The 20006-nt window shown below is 29.4% G+C and overlaps 5 protein-coding genes across 9 annotated transcripts; 3 read left to right on the forward strand and 2 right to left on the reverse strand.

The window, feature by feature from the left end:
* The first annotated feature begins 57 nt into the window (after nt 1–57).
* Nucleotides 58–4936, forward strand: LOC103577335 (protein HBS1). 2 transcript variants are annotated; one of them, XM_008557926.3, is made up of 8 exons: nt 58–460; nt 594–659; nt 736–1029; nt 1105–1143; nt 3085–3634; nt 3702–3931; nt 3996–4400; nt 4474–4936. In XM_008557926.3, the coding sequence occupies exons 1-8, from the start codon at nt 418–420 to the stop codon at nt 4926–4928; spliced, it is 2082 nt and encodes a 693-aa protein (XP_008556148.1). In that variant the 5' UTR covers nt 58–417; the 3' UTR covers nt 4929–4936. The 2 variants fall into 2 exon arrangements, with proteins under 2 accessions (XP_008556148.1, XP_008556149.1); XM_008557927.3 differs by having other exon boundaries at nt 59–460; nt 3091–3634.
* Nucleotides 4937–4947: 11 nt separating this feature from the next.
* On the reverse strand, nt 4948–5865 carry LOC103577334 (uncharacterized). The gene is made up of 4 exons (XM_008557925.1): nt 5664–5865; nt 5502–5586; nt 5344–5418; nt 4948–5264 (listed from the first exon to the last, which is right to left on the reverse strand). Exons 1-4 carry the CDS (start codon nt 5680–5682, stop codon nt 5171–5173), a joined length of 273 nt encoding a protein of 90 aa, XP_008556147.1. The 5' UTR covers nt 5683–5865; the 3' UTR covers nt 4948–5170.
* A 324-nt stretch (nt 5866–6189) lies between these two features.
* On the reverse strand, nt 6190–9463 carry LOC103577337 (probable cytochrome P450 4aa1). Of its 2 annotated transcripts, XM_008557930.2 has the most exons (5): nt 9391–9463; nt 8558–8938; nt 7907–8482; nt 7389–7568; nt 6190–6433 (listed from the first exon to the last, which is right to left on the reverse strand). In XM_008557930.2, exons 2-5 carry the CDS (start codon nt 8925–8927, stop codon nt 6255–6257), a joined length of 1305 nt encoding a protein of 434 aa, XP_008556152.1. In that variant the 5' UTR covers nt 8928–8938; nt 9391–9463; the 3' UTR covers nt 6190–6254. The 2 variants fall into 2 exon arrangements, with proteins under 2 accessions (XP_008556152.1, XP_014297908.1); XM_014442422.2 differs by lacking the exon at nt 9391–9463 and having other exon boundaries at nt 8558–8954.
* A 1310-nt stretch (nt 9464–10773) lies between these two features.
* Nucleotides 10774–18171, forward strand: LOC103577338 (tyrosine-protein phosphatase non-receptor type 1). Of its 2 annotated transcripts, XM_008557932.2 has the most exons (11): nt 10774–10864; nt 11173–11250; nt 11332–11450; nt 12671–12832; nt 13376–13635; nt 13888–14113; nt 14184–14333; nt 14461–14632; nt 14798–14984; nt 15536–15678; nt 17769–18171. In XM_008557932.2, the coding sequence occupies exons 3-11, from the start codon at nt 11361–11363 to the stop codon at nt 17903–17905; spliced, it is 1527 nt and encodes a 508-aa protein (XP_008556154.1). In that variant the 5' UTR covers nt 10774–10864; nt 11173–11250; nt 11332–11360; the 3' UTR covers nt 17906–18171. The 2 variants fall into 2 exon arrangements, with proteins under 2 accessions (XP_008556154.1, XP_008556155.1); XM_008557933.3 differs by having other exon boundaries at nt 10782–11250; nt 15536–15646; nt 17769–17912.
* Nucleotides 18172–18233: 62 nt separating this feature from the next.
* Nucleotides 18234–19846, forward strand: LOC103577339 (uncharacterized). Of its 2 annotated transcripts, XM_008557935.3 has the most exons (3): nt 18234–19342; nt 19414–19531; nt 19632–19846. In XM_008557935.3, the coding sequence occupies exons 1-3, from the start codon at nt 18329–18331 to the stop codon at nt 19637–19639; spliced, it is 1140 nt and encodes a 379-aa protein (XP_008556157.1). In that variant the 5' UTR covers nt 18234–18328; the 3' UTR covers nt 19640–19846. The 2 variants fall into 2 exon arrangements, with proteins under 2 accessions (XP_008556157.1, XP_008556156.1); XM_008557934.2 differs by having other exon boundaries at nt 19414–19846.
* Nucleotides 19847–20006: the final 160 nt, after the last annotated feature.

Raw genomic sequence — 20006 nt, forward strand, 5'->3', positions numbered from 1 at the left:
GGGAGCCATTACTGCGCCTGAGCAGCTGACATATGGTCTCCAATCTTCTGAAACATCAGCTGATTAAACAGCAGAATTCCAAGGATTCCATTATCTCAGAACTTCCCCTCAATCTTGTTTTCCAATTCGGGTCCTGCGATCTCCCACCCGGTGCTGACATTCATATGTGTCTGTATATATTTACATATTTATTATTCATGTGTGTAAGAGCGCGTGCGCAGTAGTTTATTTTTCCAAGAAGAAAGGGCATTTAGAAGATCGAAATCCGCTCCTCCGCGGACTAATTGCCTGAGTTAATGGAATTCGACTTCGATTACGAGTGATCGAGTGTTATTTTAAAATATAAAATCCTCCGAATGTTTTTAGTTATTAAACTATCGATAATAAACAAGAAAATAATAAGAAATAATCATAATCATGTCGCGGCATCGAGATATTCGATCAATGAAATATTCTGATGGTATTTAAACAATAATTATTTATTTTAAATAAATTTAATAATTTTTAGGTTACACAGAAGATTCTGGAATTTAAAATCTGTATATTTTATTTATATACTAAATATATGACCTAATTGTTATTTTATTTTTAAGAATATGACGGCTATGATGATGTGTATGGACACTCTGTAGAAGATGACTACTGCGTATCTCCTGGAGGTAATTTATTTGATGATTGATCTGCTCCATTTTGCTCAATCAGATTGCTTATTATTATTATTATTATTTTTTACAGCTGAGCAATTTTTGTACGACCGCAACAAACAGCAAAACATCGCCTCTTTTATCACTGAACCAGATATTAAAGAAGACGATGAAGAAATTGATGATGCTTCAGCTTTGGCAAAAAAGTCCGAGTTATCTGAAATCGATACTGCCAAACTTATGTCGTGTATTGAGGTTGTGAGAAACGTTATCGGTGATACTATTCCTGACTCAGTACTTACTGATAAAATAATTCTTAATAATTTTAATGCTGAAGCGGCACTTGATGATATTCTTAAATCTACACCCCCGAAGCATCAGACTGGTAATTTTTTGTTACATGATCTTGTTAGTTGTAATATTAATTAAAGGTGTTAATTGACTTTTTTTATTTGAACAGACGGAGTCAAGGCTAAAGATCGTGGAGAGACACAATCAGGTAGCTATACTGCTTTCATGATACCAGCATTGAAACTTGGAGTTTCAGTGTCTCTACAGCCAGTCGAAAAAAGCTAATTTCAGTCCGATTCCGCGAATTAATTCTAGAAACAAATTTTTTTCACCTGCGCCGAAAGTTTGAATTCCTGTCCTCTTTCGTGGGAAGAAAGTCGTTCTTTTCTTTTATGAGAAAACATGATAAAAATTAGCACATGCGCCATTCTTCCTGCCAACAATAGCAAAAATTTAAACTTTCAGGTGTAGATCTGGTGAAAAATCTTCTACACATTACAGAGGAAGGGAGCACGTTCCAATCCGCGTATTTGCCTTTGGCTCGGGTAGGCAATTACACGTGGGTTGAAGTGTCCTACTTTCCTCTCTAGGTATGTAATAGTTGATCGCACCATTGGTCTTCAATTAACTTGTTTCTGATACTGAAATTTTAAGTTCCAATGCAGGTAATCATGAAAAATATTCTGTGTAACTCAGGATAAAACACGATTTCAAACTGCGGATGATGTCAGCCAACACCCTGGTCTGAAATCGGTTTGTTTCATCCCCGTCACACAATATACTATTGAAATTATTATTAAAAAAAAAAAAAAAACTAATAAATAACTCTTATCTAATCTGGATAATTTGATTGTTTGTTTCATGTGCTGTCTTGTTGATCGGTAAGGTAAGGTTCCTTAACAATGACACCCAATAATCTTAAACCCAAGTTAAATTTGTTGATTAAAAAACCCACGAGTACAATTTTCGGTTCGAAAAAAACTGAGACGAAATCACCACAAGGTTTTTCTTCTCTTTCTGAGCTAATGGCCAGTCATAAATCAAAGTCTACTTCGGAAAAACCTAAATTTAGTTCGCTATCGGGTTTGATTAGCAATCATGCGAGTGCTAAAGATGATAAAGACGGTGATAAAAAATCATTTGGTTCTCTAGCAGAGATGACGGCGCATCATTTAAAGTCAACTAGTCCATTTAAAAAATCGAATAAAAATTCTTTTGTTATTCCGAAACTATCCAACAAGGTGATGGCAAGTTCTTCAATTAATTTGCCGGGCAAATTAATTAAGTCTGTTGATGAGTCGGACACTTCGCGTAGCTCAGACGTCGACAAGGTTTCTCTGGATGTTAAGAATCTTCAGCTAGATAATAACTGCGAAGACAGAGATAAAGACAAAGATGACGATAAAAATAAAGATAAAGAATCTAATTGGGAAATTGATTTGACAAAAGCGCTAAGACAGCCTGGATCACCAGCGGTTATTTCCAGCAAAACAAAATTATCTAATGGACAAGATCTCGACATCAAATCACAAGATAATTTTGATTTAAAAAAACTCTATGATAATATAAATGAACCGATTTGTTCTTCGATTGTTGTCGACAGTATCGAAGTACTTGAATGCAATTTAACTTTAATTAATTTGAAATACGCAGAGTTACATCACTTTAACAAAATGGCATCACCTTTTGGTAAAATGTTATGTAGAAAATGGAAAAGTAAAAAACCGTATGTTAAAAAATCTAAATGTGAATTTAGTGATAAAATTAAACCTTTTGATTTTTCATCACCGTCCCCTGATAGTTTAATTCTTGCCAATTTAAGACGATAATTCTTATCATCACAATTATAAATTAAAAAAAAACTAAATGACTATTTTTTTAAACGTAATTTATAACTTTACAATTTTCTTTTTTAATTAAATTAATTGCGTAATCATGTTTTATTTTTTTGCATAATTAATTATTTTAATCAGCATAATATTTTATACTAGTACTATAAATATTCAAATTTATTCAGGGAATTTATAATGAAATCGTCAAATTATTTGTAAATAAAATGTTTGATATTTAAAATGACCCACTAATTGTGTAAATAATTAATGATAATAACAATAAAAATTATTAATTAACACGTGATGTAATTAATGAGTAATAGGTATCAAGATAAAACCTACTGTACAAGTAACACCTTCAGCAGTAAAAGTAACGCCAGCGAAAACACGCACAGTTATAAAAGGATTCGATTTGAAGAGTAATACAGACAGTGATTATTTACACGCGCGACAAGAGAATCCTAGATCATTGAGTCCAAATGTGTCGGCAAACAATTCGCCGGGTCTCAAAAGAAAAGACGAAGGATTAAACAAAAATTTAAATGTCTCAAAAGCGTATTCTCCGCGTTGCCAATCGCCTTTGTCGGGCCGAGTTACTCCTGAGCCAGAGAGTAAGTCGAAAACTGGTGAAGACAAACGTGACGTTGCTGCTATTTATAAGGAAAAACGTGGAGATGCTAAGGAGCAACTGCACCTTGTGGTTGTGGGTCATGTTGATGCGGGTAAAAGTACTCTACTGGGAAGATTACTCTGTGATTTGGGGCAGGTTTCCTCAAAACTTATTCATAAGTATCAGCAGGAGAGCAAGAAAATTGGTAAGCAATCTTTTGCTTACGCTTGGGTTCTTGATGAAACTGGAGAAGAAAGGTAATTAGTGATTAATAATTAATTAGTCTTTTTATAAATTGATTAATTAATTTTTTTAATTGATTAGGGAAAGAGGAATCACAATGGACGTTGGGTACACAAAGTTTGAAACAGAAACAAAGTCAGTAACGCTTCTAGATGCTCCAGGACACAAAGATTTTATTCCAAACATGATAACAGGTGCCACCCAAGCTGACGTTGCTTTGCTGGTAGTCGACGCCACTAGAGGAGAGTTTGAAACTGGTTTTGATAGCGGGGGACAGACTAGAGAACACGCTCTTCTTCTTCGTTCACTAGGTACTTGTTTCAAATCATCACAATTATCATCCTACAGCCGCGTTATTAATTAAAAATACAACAGGTGTTTCGCAGATCGCGGTAGTGGTAAACAAACTGGACACCGTAGACTGGTCTAAGGAGAGATTCGATGAGATAACTGAAAAAATGAGCGTCTTTCTAAAGCAAGCGGGTTTCAGAGACACGGCGACTTTTGTTCCTTGCAGCGGATTGTCTGGAGAAAATCTTGTCTCTCCGCCGAAAGCTGATGGACTGTCGAGCTGGTACAGTGGTCCCACTTTGCTAAAAGTTATTGACAGCTTCAAATGTCCCGAGCGACCCATCACCAAACCCTTCCGCTTCTCTGTCAATGATGTTTTCAAAGGCACTGGCTCGGGATTCTGTATCTCGGGTCATGTTGAAGCTGGAATGGTTGCTGTTGGTGACAAAGTATTGCTTCTACCTCGTAATGAAAATGGAGTCGTAAAAGGTTTGTTAAATTAATTTAATTTTCATTAAAGGCATTAGACAGTGCCCTCCAACTAAAGAATTAATTGTCTTAGGAATAACTGCTGATGAAATGCCACTGATAAATAGTTTCGCTGGTGACCATGTTTCTCTAATACTATCAGGAATAGATCAGCAGAACATAGGAGTCGGTGATATTATTTGCAACCCCTACAAACCCATACCTGTGACGACTTGTTTCGAAGCTCACGTTGTAATTTTTTCAATCGCTATACCCATCACCAAAGGACTTCCGGTGGTACTCCATTCTCAGTCATTAGTTGAACCCGCGACAATTACGAAACTTATAGAGCAGCTGCACAAAAGCACTGGGCAAGTTATTAAAAAGAAACCACGTTGCTTACCTAAAAACTCTAGTGCTACCATCGAGATTTCAACTCAGCGACCAATTTGCTTGGAACTCTACCGCGATTTTAAACAACTTGGCAGAGTTATGCTCCGTGTTTCTGGTACGACAATTGCTGCTGGTCTTGTTACAAAAATAAAATAAATCATAATCATAGATCGTGTACTTGATATCATAAATTATTATATTATTGAATGATCAATAGCTCGTGTAAATACAAATACTATATGTTTAAACCAATAAATTTGTAACATGAATTTTGATATTTTAATTTTTAATAATAAAATTATTATAATTGTATTAATTGTCAATTATTTTTAATTACATCCACTGGCTCCTGCTCCTCATCGCCTGGAATGTAAATTAATGGGTTTATTTTTTTTATTTTATCCTTGACAGCTCGTACACCCGCCGGGAACATTTGAAGTTGGTTTCAAATTCAATCCGTGGATTTTTTTCGATGTTGGCGGACGTGGTGGTCTAGATAACACCCACGTTAATTATTTTATTTTAATTATTAAATCTGAATAAATTTTTTTTTTACATTAAAAATACTCACCCAGAGCCTGGACGATAACTTCTGGTGTATCCATTTCCATACTTGGTTGCTGATGGATTAATCAGAGTTTGGAAACTGGAACAAAATAGATCAAGGTAAAAATAATTAAAGCCCAGTACTGACGTTTACTGATGATAAATAAATAAATAGCAACTTACAACATAGCGATGCCATATATAATTCCTCCGAAGAATCCAAAAATACTACCGATACCCCAGGGTTTGCTTTGGAGAACTTGACCATCTAGATAAAATAAATAAAAATAAAAACATTAAGTACCAGCTGACTGTCAGTCAAAAAAAATTACTTTTTATATTTACCTCCTGACACGTAAGTCATGTTTTTGTTTATATGACGTATTACTTTTATATGATTATATATTGGAAATTATATATATGAAAACTGAGTTCAGATCTTAGTGACACGTAATTGCTTGCTATTTGTTGTATGCAAGTTAATTTTGATTTTATTATTTTTTTACTGAGTGAGGAAGTACGCGAAGGTTCTTGATAATCTTAGTACTCATAGTCGCCACCAGGGGAATCTAGACCAATCAGAATTCTGGAGATTTCTCCATAGAATGACACATGGAAAATTCAAATGTCAAAAAATAAAAAAAGATACTGAAGTTAGCCGACGTCTAATAATTTTTTGATCTTTTTCTAAATGATAATTTATTTTTAACAATTGCGCCAATAGTTTTTTCAATTTTCTAATTGTGCATATTATTAGTTTCTTTTTTTTTTGTGATTGATTTGTTGAAAAAAAAAAATCATAAAATTTTTAATTGTCTGCTAACTTCAAGATCATAAAAAAAAGTTGTTATTAATTGCATATTTTTATTGTTAATTATAAATATAAGTACAAAAATTATGACGTAGTTACAATGGGTTGTGAAGAAGTAATTGATTTTAATTGTACACTTGGTAAGACATTCGTGGTTTTATTTTAATCCAAAGACCGCCTTTAGCACGTGCAGTAACTCGGAATTTAGTTACTAATTCTTCTTTACCTGGAACTGGTTCCAGTTGGTAATGTCTCAGTACTTTGCTGATGATTGATTTCATTTCAAGTAGCGCAAATTTGTAACCTGAAATTTTATTATTTAATATTTTATTTTTAAATAAATACATGACTAAAAACAGCAGATATTTTGTTTTTTAATAAACAAATTTAGGGTCAACAACTTCACCATAGATTTAAAATTGAGCCTAGTTATTGATTCTCAGATTTCAATAACAAAACTCATTTTAATATGTTTTATAAATGTGTTAAAATAAATTTTAATTACATATTGATCTATCCATCTATTTTTAGATAATTTTTTTACTTACATGATAATTAGTGCACAGATTCAATCATCGTACATCTTAACATAAACTGTTGAGACTCTACTTAAAAAATGGCTTCCTCAGCCACTTATGGCTAAATTATTTGTTTTTATTCAGTTAATATTTTCAATGTTTTTTTAATTGCCATTAATTAGGCTCAGAATAAATTACAATAAATTAAAAAAAAATTTATTTTCTTTTTAAATTAATAGTTTTTTAAGTAAGAAAGAAAAAAGTTGAAAAGGTCAGAAACTGAACCAGGGTCAATAACTGGGTCTTTTACCTTATACAAATTAAAGAAAAGATGAAGGAAATTGGATTTTGATAAAATAAAAATTCATTTTATAATTACTTTTTATAATAAAAAGTGGACGAATATTTATTTAAATACGTAGAAAATGATGACAGTTATGATTACTATTATTTTGATATCACATACATTAAATAGTAAATAAGTATTATTTTTTAAACGAAAAAATTTTAGTAAGCTCCAACTAAGAAAAAAATGCTTTAACTAATAGAAAAATAACTTGGGAGTAGAGTTATATATGTATGTATATATCCTCAACAATAGATAATTTTTCTTTCTTAAAACTTAATTTATTTATTTAAAAATACGAAACTTAATGACTGTCTGCTACGGTACCAACAATTTTTGTTGTTTTTTGTAATACAGGTAATTTAAATAAAATTGAAATTTTTTAAAAATCTTACCAATGCAGTTTCGAGATCCAGCGCTGAATGCTAAGTATGCATACGGATGTCTTTTAGCAGAATTATCAGAATTAAAATTCTCTGGATTAAATTCATGAGGATTTGGATAGTGGTGCGATAATCTATGAGTTGTTTGTGGGAATATGAGCACTGAACATCCTTTTGGAATAACGTGTTTACCTAAAAAAAATGAACATATATGAGTAAAAATTTTTAATCTGTACACTGTGAAAAATTTGCGAAGTGAACGCGGGTTAAATTCGGAGCAAATGACTGTTTATTTATTTAATTCCCTCGGAGTGAAATATACTCCGAAGGGAAGCTTATTTTAATATTGAAACTTTGAATTGAAGTGAATGCGGATTTAAATAAAATCCAGGCCACTTTTCTAAAAGACAAACTCCCAATTTACTCCGTATGCGGATTGATTTTAAAAAAAAACTGACAGTGAATTTGAATTTAAATAAAATCCGTAATCACTCCGGAGTTAAAAAATTATTATTTATAAAAATTTATACCAATTTTAACATCTTCACCAAGAACACGACCGAACATTGGAACACTTGGATAAAGTCTCATAGTTTCTTTAATAACCATCTCCAAGTATCTCATATCTTTCAAATCTTTAAAACTCGGATCTCTTGAATCGCAACCAAATATATCATTCAACTCTCCGACACATTTACTCTGCCACTTTTGATACTTCGCTAGCATAAATAATGTCATTGCAAGTGTTGAACCCACCGAGTCTTGACCCGCGAGCATAAATGTACAGCATTCGTTGACAATATCCTGCTCTGTAAATTCTAAATTTTTCGCACTTGTCTTTATCATGAATTCAAGAAGAGAACTTGCATTGCAATCATTATTGTTTAATTCTTCATTATTATTTATTTTTTTTTTACAGGCATCAAATAAAACTTGATAATGTCTCTCCTCTTTTTTTCCAATGTCTGTTTTTTTGTAAAAGCAATCGAATATCAGCCATGGATGAGATAAGCGATAAAATAATGATATCTGTCCTTGTCTGAATGGTGAATCTTTGCTATTTAATAATTTATTACCAGGTTGTCGCTCGTTACCAATTACCGTTTCTGTTAACAAATAACCGCAATACAATTATTATTAATAATAATAATGATAATAAAAAGTATTGTGTAATTATTTACCATTTAAAACTTCGTATACGCAGTCATTAATCACATTAGTGATGTCAGTTGGACATTCACCCGCACTTGAAAAGCTCTCGACCAACTTACGAGCCGCGTGATTGAAAGAACCGACAAATTTATCCAGGACATTTAAGTGAAAGGCCGGTTGCATAATTTTTCTATGGCTCTTCCAAGTCTCTACGTCACTTGTCAATAAACCCTTGCCCAGAAAATTGTGCAGGAATCCGTATAAAAACACTTTTGAAGAATTGCGCGAATTGCCCAGGACTTTTTTTATGTCTTCTGGTTCTAGGACTACGACGAACGGGAACACTGTCAGCCAGATACGAAATATTGGTCCGTATAATTGGTAGACAATGTGAGACATTTTAAAAAGTACTGAAATTTATTTAATTATTTAATTAGATGATTAATTAAAAATGAAGTAATTAGGACTTACAATTTTTATCATATACATAATTAATGTTTCCGAGGAATGGAATAACTGACGGACCGTCGAGTGTTAGAATAAAATAAATTATTTTAAGATTGTCTTTGAATAAATATATAGAATAAACAATTAAAATAAATAATATGCATTGAAAATAAATCCATACATCGACTGGTGCATGATCCCACTAAAATTAATAATAAAATATATGTATCTATTTTTCGTTTTAGTGATTGCGAGATTTAAATCATTTAAAATTCAGTTATCGCAATTATAATGTATGTTAAGTGGGTTTAAATTTTTAAATAATTAATAAATTATTTATTACGACACTATATTATTTAGAATTTATATATATATTACATATTTTTATTTGAATAAATTTTAATTGTTATCTTACCACTGCTTTAATTACTGTCATAGCACTTTTCTGTTGTAAAATAATTAAATGCGCGAAATTTTGTAATTTTAAAAAAATGTGTGTAAGAAAAAATATGGAATATTAAATATGTTTTATTTGAGGATCGCGAATTGACTGCGCATTGACGCGCGAATTTCTATGTCTTTATATAGCGACTAGATAATTTTAATTTTTACCACCACGACTAATCTCAATACATTAGTATTCTTTATTTATTATTATTATTATGATTATATTTTAACAAGTAATGCCTGTCATTTAAAATAATTTACTCAGAGTATATTTTATTATAAATAATAAATCAATTATTTGAGTTTATTTTTTTTCTTGCAATAAATCAGCGATTATTCTAGAATCTATAAGACAAAAATATTAATGGATAAAAAAATCTAATAAGTAAATATATAAAGGATAAAAATATATGTTTATGATAAAATAATTAGGCAGTTTGTAAGCAATGCACGCGCAAATTCATGTGCTTAAGCAATTGCTTGCTTATATTATTTTAAAACTCATATATTTTGTTTGGTATATATAATATTCGTGGTATTAATAAAAAGTATACTTTAATTTAAATTTGAAAATTTATTACTAAATTGTATAACTGTCAGAATAAATAATATTTGCATAATTATTATATTAATTGCTAAAATTAATAATTTATTTTACTTACCGATTTCAAATATTTTTTGAATTAATTTTAAAATTCAAAAGTTATTGTCATTGCCGCTCAATTTTTTTTTGATATCATTTTGAAATAAAATATTTTTAGAAATATCGACTCATAGTCAGATTTAATTAAATCTAATTATATATGCGCATATAGAATTAGACAAAATCATTTTTTCCCAGGAATCCATTTTTCAAATTTTGAACTGACTGTTCTTTTGCTGTAAATTTATGAAACTGAAAATATCATACATGAAATGAAAGTGAATGTAGCAGACATGAGACATTCTTTTGAGTTTTTAAAATAAAAAAAAAAAAAATGAATTGAAATAATCAAATTTAAAAAAATGCGCGCGCTGATTTTTTATTTATCTAAATACGCATTTTTAAATTTTGATTCTACTGACATTTATTAAAAAAAAAGAAAAATTCTCACTTGTCAGTTACGTTCACACTCATTACATAAAACATAACTTTTTTTAAATAAAAAATAAAAATACTTACAAAGTAAATTTGAAAAAAATCTATACGAAATAATTTTACCTGTCAAATTTTTATTCAAAAAAATAATTACTGTCAGTTGTATAAAAACCTGAAGTATTATCATCAACCGGCCTGTCAGATTCTTCAAGAATTAAATTTTTAACCAAAAATTCACCAGAGGCAGCAGCATCTCATTCCTCTCTCTAGCCTCCATAAAGTCGTCCAGTGATATTTTTTAAGCATTTCAGCTTCTCACTTTCCAGATATTTCATTTTATAGCCCATAGCCTCAATACAGACACGTAAGTGTGCATAGTGTATGTCGGTTGTGTTAATTAACGAATTACATTGTAATTCCCAGGACTGCTTACAGTTTAACCGATACTTAAATAAAAATATAAAACGAGGCAGGACCTCGACGACGAGTTCAATAAATTTGACACAAATTTATTGGATTAAGTAAAATCGGCTGGCAAGTGACAATTTCTTATGGCCAAAGGCCGAGCAAATCCTTGAAGTTGCTCCAAAAGAGCTCTCGGCTCCACGAATTTTTTTTTTTTTTTATTCTTATTTTATGTTTTATCTTTTTTTTATTTTTTACTCCTCGTAGTTTTCGGGTGTTTCGTTACGATTATTATAAATACCGACACACTTGCCTGACTTTGCTGGTGAAAATAATCAACACGAGGTAATTTTTCACAAAGGAATTAAATAATAATAGTAATTATATTTTTAAAATTATATAAATAAATTTTTAAAAAATCATCAGCAATTAAATTGGAGTTAAACTCAGTCAGGATGAGCACAGAAACGAGGGACGCCGTCAGCAACGTCGAGACTGAATTTCTGGAGATAAATTCAAAAGGAGCTTGGGCGATTTTATACCAGGTATTTAAAAGTCATCAGTAATTAATTTATAATAACAAGTATATTTTTATTTAATAAATAATTAATAATCAAAAACGTTTTAAATTGAATTGTTAATTTATTTTGTTTTCAGTAACAAGTTAATTAAATTCCAGCTACTGTACACTGTAATATAAATCTTGAATTTAAATCTGAATCTATAATCGCGAATCCATAATCTCATTGTCAGAAATCCAATTACAGGTCAACAGTAAATTGGATTTTAAATTTTTAAGTCAATTATTTATTAACTTTTTTTATGAGTGTCGTAGATATGAGACACTTTATGTTTTAAATAAATAAATAAATAAATAAAATAATGAAATTTAAAAAAAAGCGCGCACTAATTTTTATTTACGTTTATATATTTATTTAAAAATTTTAAAAAATTGCCCAGCCGAATTCTGGCTAAATTTTATTTATGAGTAAATGTCGCAGATATCAGATAAATTTAAAATTATAAATAATAAAAAAATGCACTTATTAATTCAAAAATTTTTAAAATGCGCATTTTTTAAAAATTTCATTTCATTAATTATTTACTATATTAATGATAATTTTAAATTTGTCTGATGTCTGCTACATCTACACTCATTTTTTAAAAATAAATATATATAATGTGTACATAGTACATGAAGAAAAAAAAAATATATATATATAATTTAAATTAAAACAAACTATTTTCTACTCGGATGATTAATGAGTCGTAAATAATACGACATCAACTGGTTAATTACACCCGTGTTATATTTTTAGCTTTTTAATGCCGTTGATTCCAATGACTCATAAATAATTGAATATAAAAAAAAATAATAATAGGAGAGAGAGAGAGAGAGAGAGAAAATTAATGAATGAAAATAATGATATATTATAATTGTAAATTTTAATTAAATTACGTGAATTATTTTCATCGCAAGCAAACAAAATTTTTAACTCTATGTCCGGTTGCGTGGGTGTTAATAATATATGATTGTAATAATTGCCAAGAATATACAATACACTAGTGTTTTGTTCTCTTGTTAATTTTTTTTCGAGAAACTAAACAATAACTTATTTATATTCATATATATTTATATATGTTCGTACTGTAGATGCTTTTGTTTTATTTTTATTTAGATTTATGTGTTAATATTAATGTTAATATACCTTTGTTTAAGTGGTCTGGTAACTAATTAATGTATTTTTAATAATTATTGTTACAGCACATTCGTAATGAGTCGAGTAATTACGATTACTCGTGCAATGAATCGAAAAAATTGCAAAATAAAAATCTTAATCGGTACAGAGATGTTGCGCCTTATGATCATACGAGAGTCATTTTGAAAAGAGGCTCTTGTGATTATATTAATGCGAATCTTGTTAAGGTAAATTCATTATTTAATTGATTTATTGTTTAATTACTTGAGTATTTAATTATAAATTTCATTTGAATTGAAGATAAATTCGATTTTTTTAAAAATATTTTAATTAAACGCTGATATTTTTTGAAATATCAAAAATATTAACAAATCCAAAGAGACCATTTTTGTACAGAATTAAATTCTCTACAAAAATGACCTCTTTGGATTTTTTCATATTTTTGATATTTCAAAAGATATAGAAGATTTAAGTTCCAGTAAAAAAATAAGTTATAAATTTTTTTTGAAATTTTTTTTCTAGTTAAAAACGCTGATATCTATTGAAATATTGAAGATATGTAAAAACTGATAAGGTACAAATTTGTAGAGAATTTAATTTTCTATAAAAATGATCTCTTTAAATTTTTACATATTTTCAATTGTTTCAAAGATACAAGCAAAAGAAAACAAAACAATTTTTTTGAAATAAAGAAAAAGAGTAAAACTTCAAAAATTAGGTGATTTTTTATTTTTTAATTAACTAATCATTGATAATTTTATTAATTGTAGATGGAAAAAGCACACCGACAATATATTTTAACTCAAGGACCATTGCCATGTACAGCTGGACACTTCTGGCTGATGGTTTGGGAGCAAAATTCAAAGGCCATCCTCATGCTGAATAAAGTAATTGAGAAAGAACAAGTAAAGTGCCATCAATATTGGCCACTCGGTGGCTCCAACAGCACAATGACATTTTCGGATGTTAATTTAAAAGTTGACTTCGTTAAGAAAATCGAAACCTCTCACTATACAACCAGTACACTAAGGTAATTATTATTTTAAAATACATAATTACTAGAAACATATATAAGTATAATTATACTCGTGATGTCAACTAACGAGAAATTGATAAGATGTTGGGAAATCTCGACCTCACTGATCTTGGTATTCAATTATATCGCGATAATCTTTCCGTTGACATTTATTACAATTACACAATTACTTATAATCACAATTGTTTCCTTATCATATATATAAATATAAATTACAATTATTATAAATATCTTTTAATATTTAAGATTGACGGACCTTGAGACAAAACAAAGCAGAGAAATTTTGCATTTCCACTACATCACCTGGCCAGATTTCGGAGTACCCCAAAGTCCAGTAGCATTTTTACGGTTTTTAGTTGACGTAAGAAAATCCGGCGCTCTCGATTCAAATGTCGGGCCGCCTATTGTTCATTGCTCCGCTGGAATCGGTCGCTCTGGGACATTTTGTCTCGTGGATACTTGCCTTGTTTTGGTCAGTAATCACTCTAATTTATCAATACTCTGCTTTAAAAAATTACCAATAATGAATAATTAATAAATAGATTGAAGAAAATGGATTGAACTCAGTAAATGTCAAAGAAGTTTTACTAGAAATGAGACGATCGCGCATGGGATTGATTCAAACACCAGATCAACTTCGGTTTTCATATGCAGCAATTATTGAAGGAGCTAAACAATTGCCATCAAATAACGTGATAACCAATACCAATTATCAGTACATTGCTTTTAATTCAGAAAAATTTTTAAATTTTTAAAAGCTTTGTACTACAAAGTAATAATAATTTTGAAATTAAATTAAATTAAATTTTTTGTTTGTAGAATCTGGATGATGGCATTGAAATAATAAATCATTACGATGTTGTAAACAACGATATCATGAATTCATCTCAAGAAGAAGACGATGAGCCGCCACCATTACCTCCACCACGGGGTGACAGTCTTACAAGAAGTATGATGTCTGATTTGACACCGAGTCCTGTCTCTGAAAATGGTAATTTTTTTTTTTTTAATTAATAAATTTAATTAGTGTATTGTGTGGGAAAGAATTAAACAGGAAAATTTAAGACTAGGGTGAAGTTGACTTCAATTTTAATGCTGGTGATGTAAAAATTCATTAATGAGATAATGGTCTATTTATTTGTTTTTTTTTTTCTAGAAAATGGAACTGGTCCACCCAATAAACCATTACCCATGGAACCGCCGATACTAATTGACAATATTAATAAACTACCGACCACAAATTCAAATAACGTACACGAAAATAATGTCGACGCGGTAGAGGAAGAAGACAGTGAAAATGCATTACTCAGAGACAGTTCTCCACGTAGTGATACATCAGACACGTGAGTTTATTTATTTATAGTATAATTAGAGAAAGTAATATGACAATGCACGCTGATTATTTTATAATAATTAGGCTTCGGGAATTTTTAAAGTGAAAATCTCTTCTGACCTCTTTCTTACACTGAGAAAATTAAACGGAATTTTATTGAAGTAGAATAAATGAAAATTTAAAATTTTTAGTCCTCAAAGTTCTAAAAAATGAAAAATTTCTATTTTAGATTTTCGATCTTTATTCGTGATTTTAATTTGAAATTAAATTAAAATCAATTATCGTTACCCCTAATGGGCGTATGCAAAAATTTATAAATTTATAATTATGTATTCATTTTTTATAAAAAGAAATTTTTTTAAAATTCTTATAATTTTTTCAACGGTATCTTTTACAAAGTACACAATTATCGTATGTGTAATGCGATATTATTATAATTATTATTATATTTATTAAGTATTCCGGGTATGAAAAGTCTGATAATGAGTGGCATTAAATTTTGAACATGTACTATTAATATTAATATATAAAATAATACTAAAATATAATATTAAATTATAGGAAAAATGAATTACGTCAACGTCATCAAGAGAAGAAAGATCGACTGGCAAAACAGGTGCGGGAAATGAAACGTCGCCAACAGCAAACGGAAAATTGGCAAAAATTCAAGAGGTCAATATTCAAGCCCGTAACACTAGGCATAGGTACCGTAATAATCGGCGGGGGCGTTATCGCGATTTGCGGATATCTTTATTTACGTGGATAAAAAAAAATTTAAAAAAAAGTTTGACGTTTGGGATAATTAAAAATTGATAAATAATAAAATAGTTTAAAAACAAAATCACAAGGTTACGTGGATCAAATAAAATCGAGCTTTTACTTTAAAAAACAAATAATTAACACTGGAAAAAAGGCCAATGGAGTTTTTAAACGCATACATATTTAAATTATTTAATACCAGCTAGCAATGAATTTTCTGATCCACGTTTTCAAATGAGAGGAGGGACTGATAAGAACGAAACAAGGGTATAATTGAGGAGTAATTATTAATACTGATATGATAATAAAGGACTAATAAGAAAATTTAAGTGAAATGGAAATTATTCCATAAAAAAATAAAGTAAAAATTTTGGTATTTGTATTTTTGTATTGTGATCCATAACCGATGAGTCTGTAGAATATGTAGAGAATTATTTTCTCTAGTTTCAATTATTTCTTGACGTTATTTATCATACGATTTATAAAATAAGTGATTAAAGTTTTTATGATAAAAGATTTAATAATTATTGATGATTGAACTTTACGCGTAAATCAACATATATATAAATATATATTTTATTATTATTATTTTTTATATTATACCGGTTTATTGTAATTATAAATAATTTAAATAATGAACAAAATCGCGTTTTGTCGCTTAACTCTCTGTCTCATGATGGATTTTTATTATTAATTTTTAAAAATAATCGTATTATTTTTTTTAAAAACCTGGGACACAATTTACTTGTATTTACGGTTTATTTTTTATTTAAATTTAAATAAATAAATAAGTAAAATATTAATGATAATAATAATAATAATAAATGTAGTCATTAGATGAAAATAGTGTGATAGTTATAGATATCGATAGTTACTTTTGTATAAACTTTAGGCTGCATATTAAAATTTTTCCGATAACAATAACAATTTAAAATTAATAATTAATTAATCCAATGGTATAATCGCGTAGAGACTGAGCGTAGATTACAAGATAAAGATAAAGAGTCATTTGTTTATTTGTTGATTGATAAATATTCAGAGGCTGTCCAACGACAAATGGGTCTTACTGATAATAATTAAGTAAAGTTAATAATTTTCGTGCTGCTCCTATAAATTGTTTAATTTTATTTATAAATCAACATTCCGATGCCATAAATGCTCATTACCACGGTGCTAATCACTGATATATATTATAAAATAATAATAATAAATATGAAATTATACGCGAGGGGATTTTCAACAAAATGTGATGAGTTTTTGAACTGAATTTTTAATTACGATGATGAATAAAAAAAATTTTCTACGATTTGATATAAAAATTTGAAATTTTGATGGATAAATTATGCGGCATTTTTATTTTTGATAATTATGTGAAATATATATGGAATAAGTGCCTGTTCTTAATAGTAATTTTATAAAATATAAACAGACAAGTGATTTTTATTACTAGTTATTTATATTTATTATTTAAAAACTGATTATTTTTTATGACACTGAAATTAGTCGACGTCTTATAGTTTTAGATTTTTTTTTAAAGTAGCAAATCATAAAAAAAAAATATTTGAAAAAATTGCACTTATAGTTTTTTCAATTTTCTACATTTTTTTTTAAATATGTTGTGATTGATTATCCCCAGTCGCGTTGATTAGTTTCATTCCATTATTTTATGGAAAATGATAAGCAAGTGGGACAGCACGAAATTTTTTTTACACGATAATTAAAAAAAAAAGAACAAATAATAAAAGAAAATTTATAATTAATGAAAATCGTTTTAAAATAGTTATTTTTAATTAAGTTTATTTTTTTAAACCCTCACGGGATCGAGAAAATTTTAATTTTTTAAAAAATATTTATTACTTTTTTTTTAAAATTTAAATATTTGAATTTTCCAGCTGAAATTTAAAAAAAAATTTTAATCTTCTCGTTTTATTTTAATTTAATTTTATAAGTAAAAAAAAAAAAAAAATAAACAAAAAGTATAAGATGTATATAAATATAAAAAAGAATGACTTTTTATGTAGTAAATTTATTTCAGATCAAAAAGCGAAACAACGGAATCAGTTCAAGTGCACGAGGAAGCTGACTCTACTTGATGACTCAAATAAAAGAAGAATAAATAATTTTTTACGTAAACTTAATAAACTTATAATAAAAAGCAATAAAAATACGTAAAAAAATTTCCTCTCACTGGCAGCGAAGACGCCGGTGTATATTTATTGAGTAAAAAAATAAAACTAATTAATAAAAACCTAAAATATATCAATAAACAAATCTTAAATTAATTAATTAATTAATTCAAATCCTGCTTCTTCGCTTCTCGAGATAAAACAAAAACAATAAAACAAAACAACTAACAAAATTAATTACATGAAATTATCTTGCCGATAGTCAATTGTGATAATTAAATCAAAGACGTATTAAAATAAATTTTACTATCATTTTATATTTATAATTTATTATATTTATATTTTACAAGGAATTTAATCGTTTTAAGTGAGAACGTAAATTACATTTTATTTTTATTTTTTTTTCGATTAATGAGATTCTTTGCACGCTGGAGTTACCGTAAAATCAGTGCGTCAATCGCGCTGGGTTATGGTGAAATTTTCATCAATAATTTACCTCCGGAGTCTGGCGCTCGTCTCTTTGATCAGTTTGATGGTCGACTCCAAGAGTCATCATGCTCATCATGCCACTTCTCATCTACATCCGCATTCTAACTCACGGCATCAACGTCATTATGATTTGCATCACCGGAAGTCAAATCGAAATAAAAGATCAGAGTCAACTGTCAATCCTCTAAATGACGTCAATTTTATAAATAATAATAGTAATAATAAATCAATGGATATTATCAATACTGACAGTGATAAATCGATGATAAATTCAGACAAATCTCTAGTCGATCTTGAAAAATTATTTGGGCCGATACCTCATCAGCTCTATGACCACATCCGCGTGAAGCGGAACAATTTGAAAAATAATTTCGGCGAATCGAATTCGCGGGCATCATCAGAATATTTGAAAAAATTGGCGGACTCATTCGCTGGTCCAGCAGCTGAAAATGACCAAGACAATTTTGACGAACTGGAAACCAATGACAGACAGTTGTCATTTAATTCTGATGATGTTATGAGAAAAAAACGCCGTGCTTTAGATAATGACTTTGAGGAAACGAATTTTTTTCCTGATGATTCGGGGCTGGTTAATTTGATTCGGACGAAAAGATTTGGAGATCCGGACAAGAAAATTGGCGGAAGATCAGCTAAAGGTAAAAGAAATGTGAGAAATAAAAATATTAAGCTGGAACATGCTGATGGGAAAGGGAGAGATGGGTTCAGATTGAAGCGCAAGAGTAAAATTACCGGTAACAAGAGACTGAAGAAAGAAAATTTGAAAGTTGATAAATTAAGCCGGGTAAATAAAGTTAAAGATAAGAGCAAATTAAAGAGGTGTACGAAGAGTGGTATCAGTAAAAATGATAAAAATTTAAATAAGAAACATGATAAAGTTAAAAATAAAATACGCAAGAGACGTAATTCCGGAGATTCAAAAGCTTTGGCGCCACTTGAAGAAATACGAGATCTTGCAGCAAATCTTGTTTCAAAGGTTACTAGACTTGACAAGTATTTAATAAATATGAGGAATTGTTGATATATATATTTGTTATAAATTTAAAGGTCGACGAGCTCGAGGGATCGATAAAAATAAACCGAAGATCCGGGCGTAATTCTCATGGGTATCCAGCAATCAGCAATTCGAAGCGCGTTCATCATCTTCTAGGATCTAGACACTCAGGTACGATTTTTATAAAAAAAAAAATGTATTTAATTTGTTGCCGTTGCTGCTGATTATTAATTTAAATTAAAAAACTTAAATTACATATTTGGAATTGAAGATAGCTAGTGATTTTAGTTATTCACCTGACAAGTTTATGATACGACCGATAATGAGAATGAAAGGACGAAAAAATAGAGAGAGAATGATAAAAATAAAGAGGAAGAGGAAAAGGAAGAGAATGAATGACGATAATGATATTGATAATAAAATAGACACGTGTAAAAAACCCAGAATGAAAAATAAAAAATGGGCGCGTTGGACTGACTGGAGTAGTTGCTCAGTAACTTGTGGTAAGGGACGACAAATACGATGGCGTCATTGCAGACGTAATTGCAAAAATGCTGAAACGGAAATGGAGGAAAAAACTTGTCAATTACCAGCTTGCGCACCTGCTAGATTATTCGGAATATTCTAATTACTAATCACATACAAA

Source organism: Microplitis demolitor, chromosome 6, assembly GCF_026212275.2.
Source record: "Microplitis demolitor isolate Queensland-Clemson2020A chromosome 6, iyMicDemo2.1a, whole genome shotgun sequence".
In the NCBI taxonomy this organism is placed as follows: domain Eukaryota; kingdom Metazoa; phylum Arthropoda; class Insecta; order Hymenoptera; family Braconidae; genus Microplitis; species Microplitis demolitor.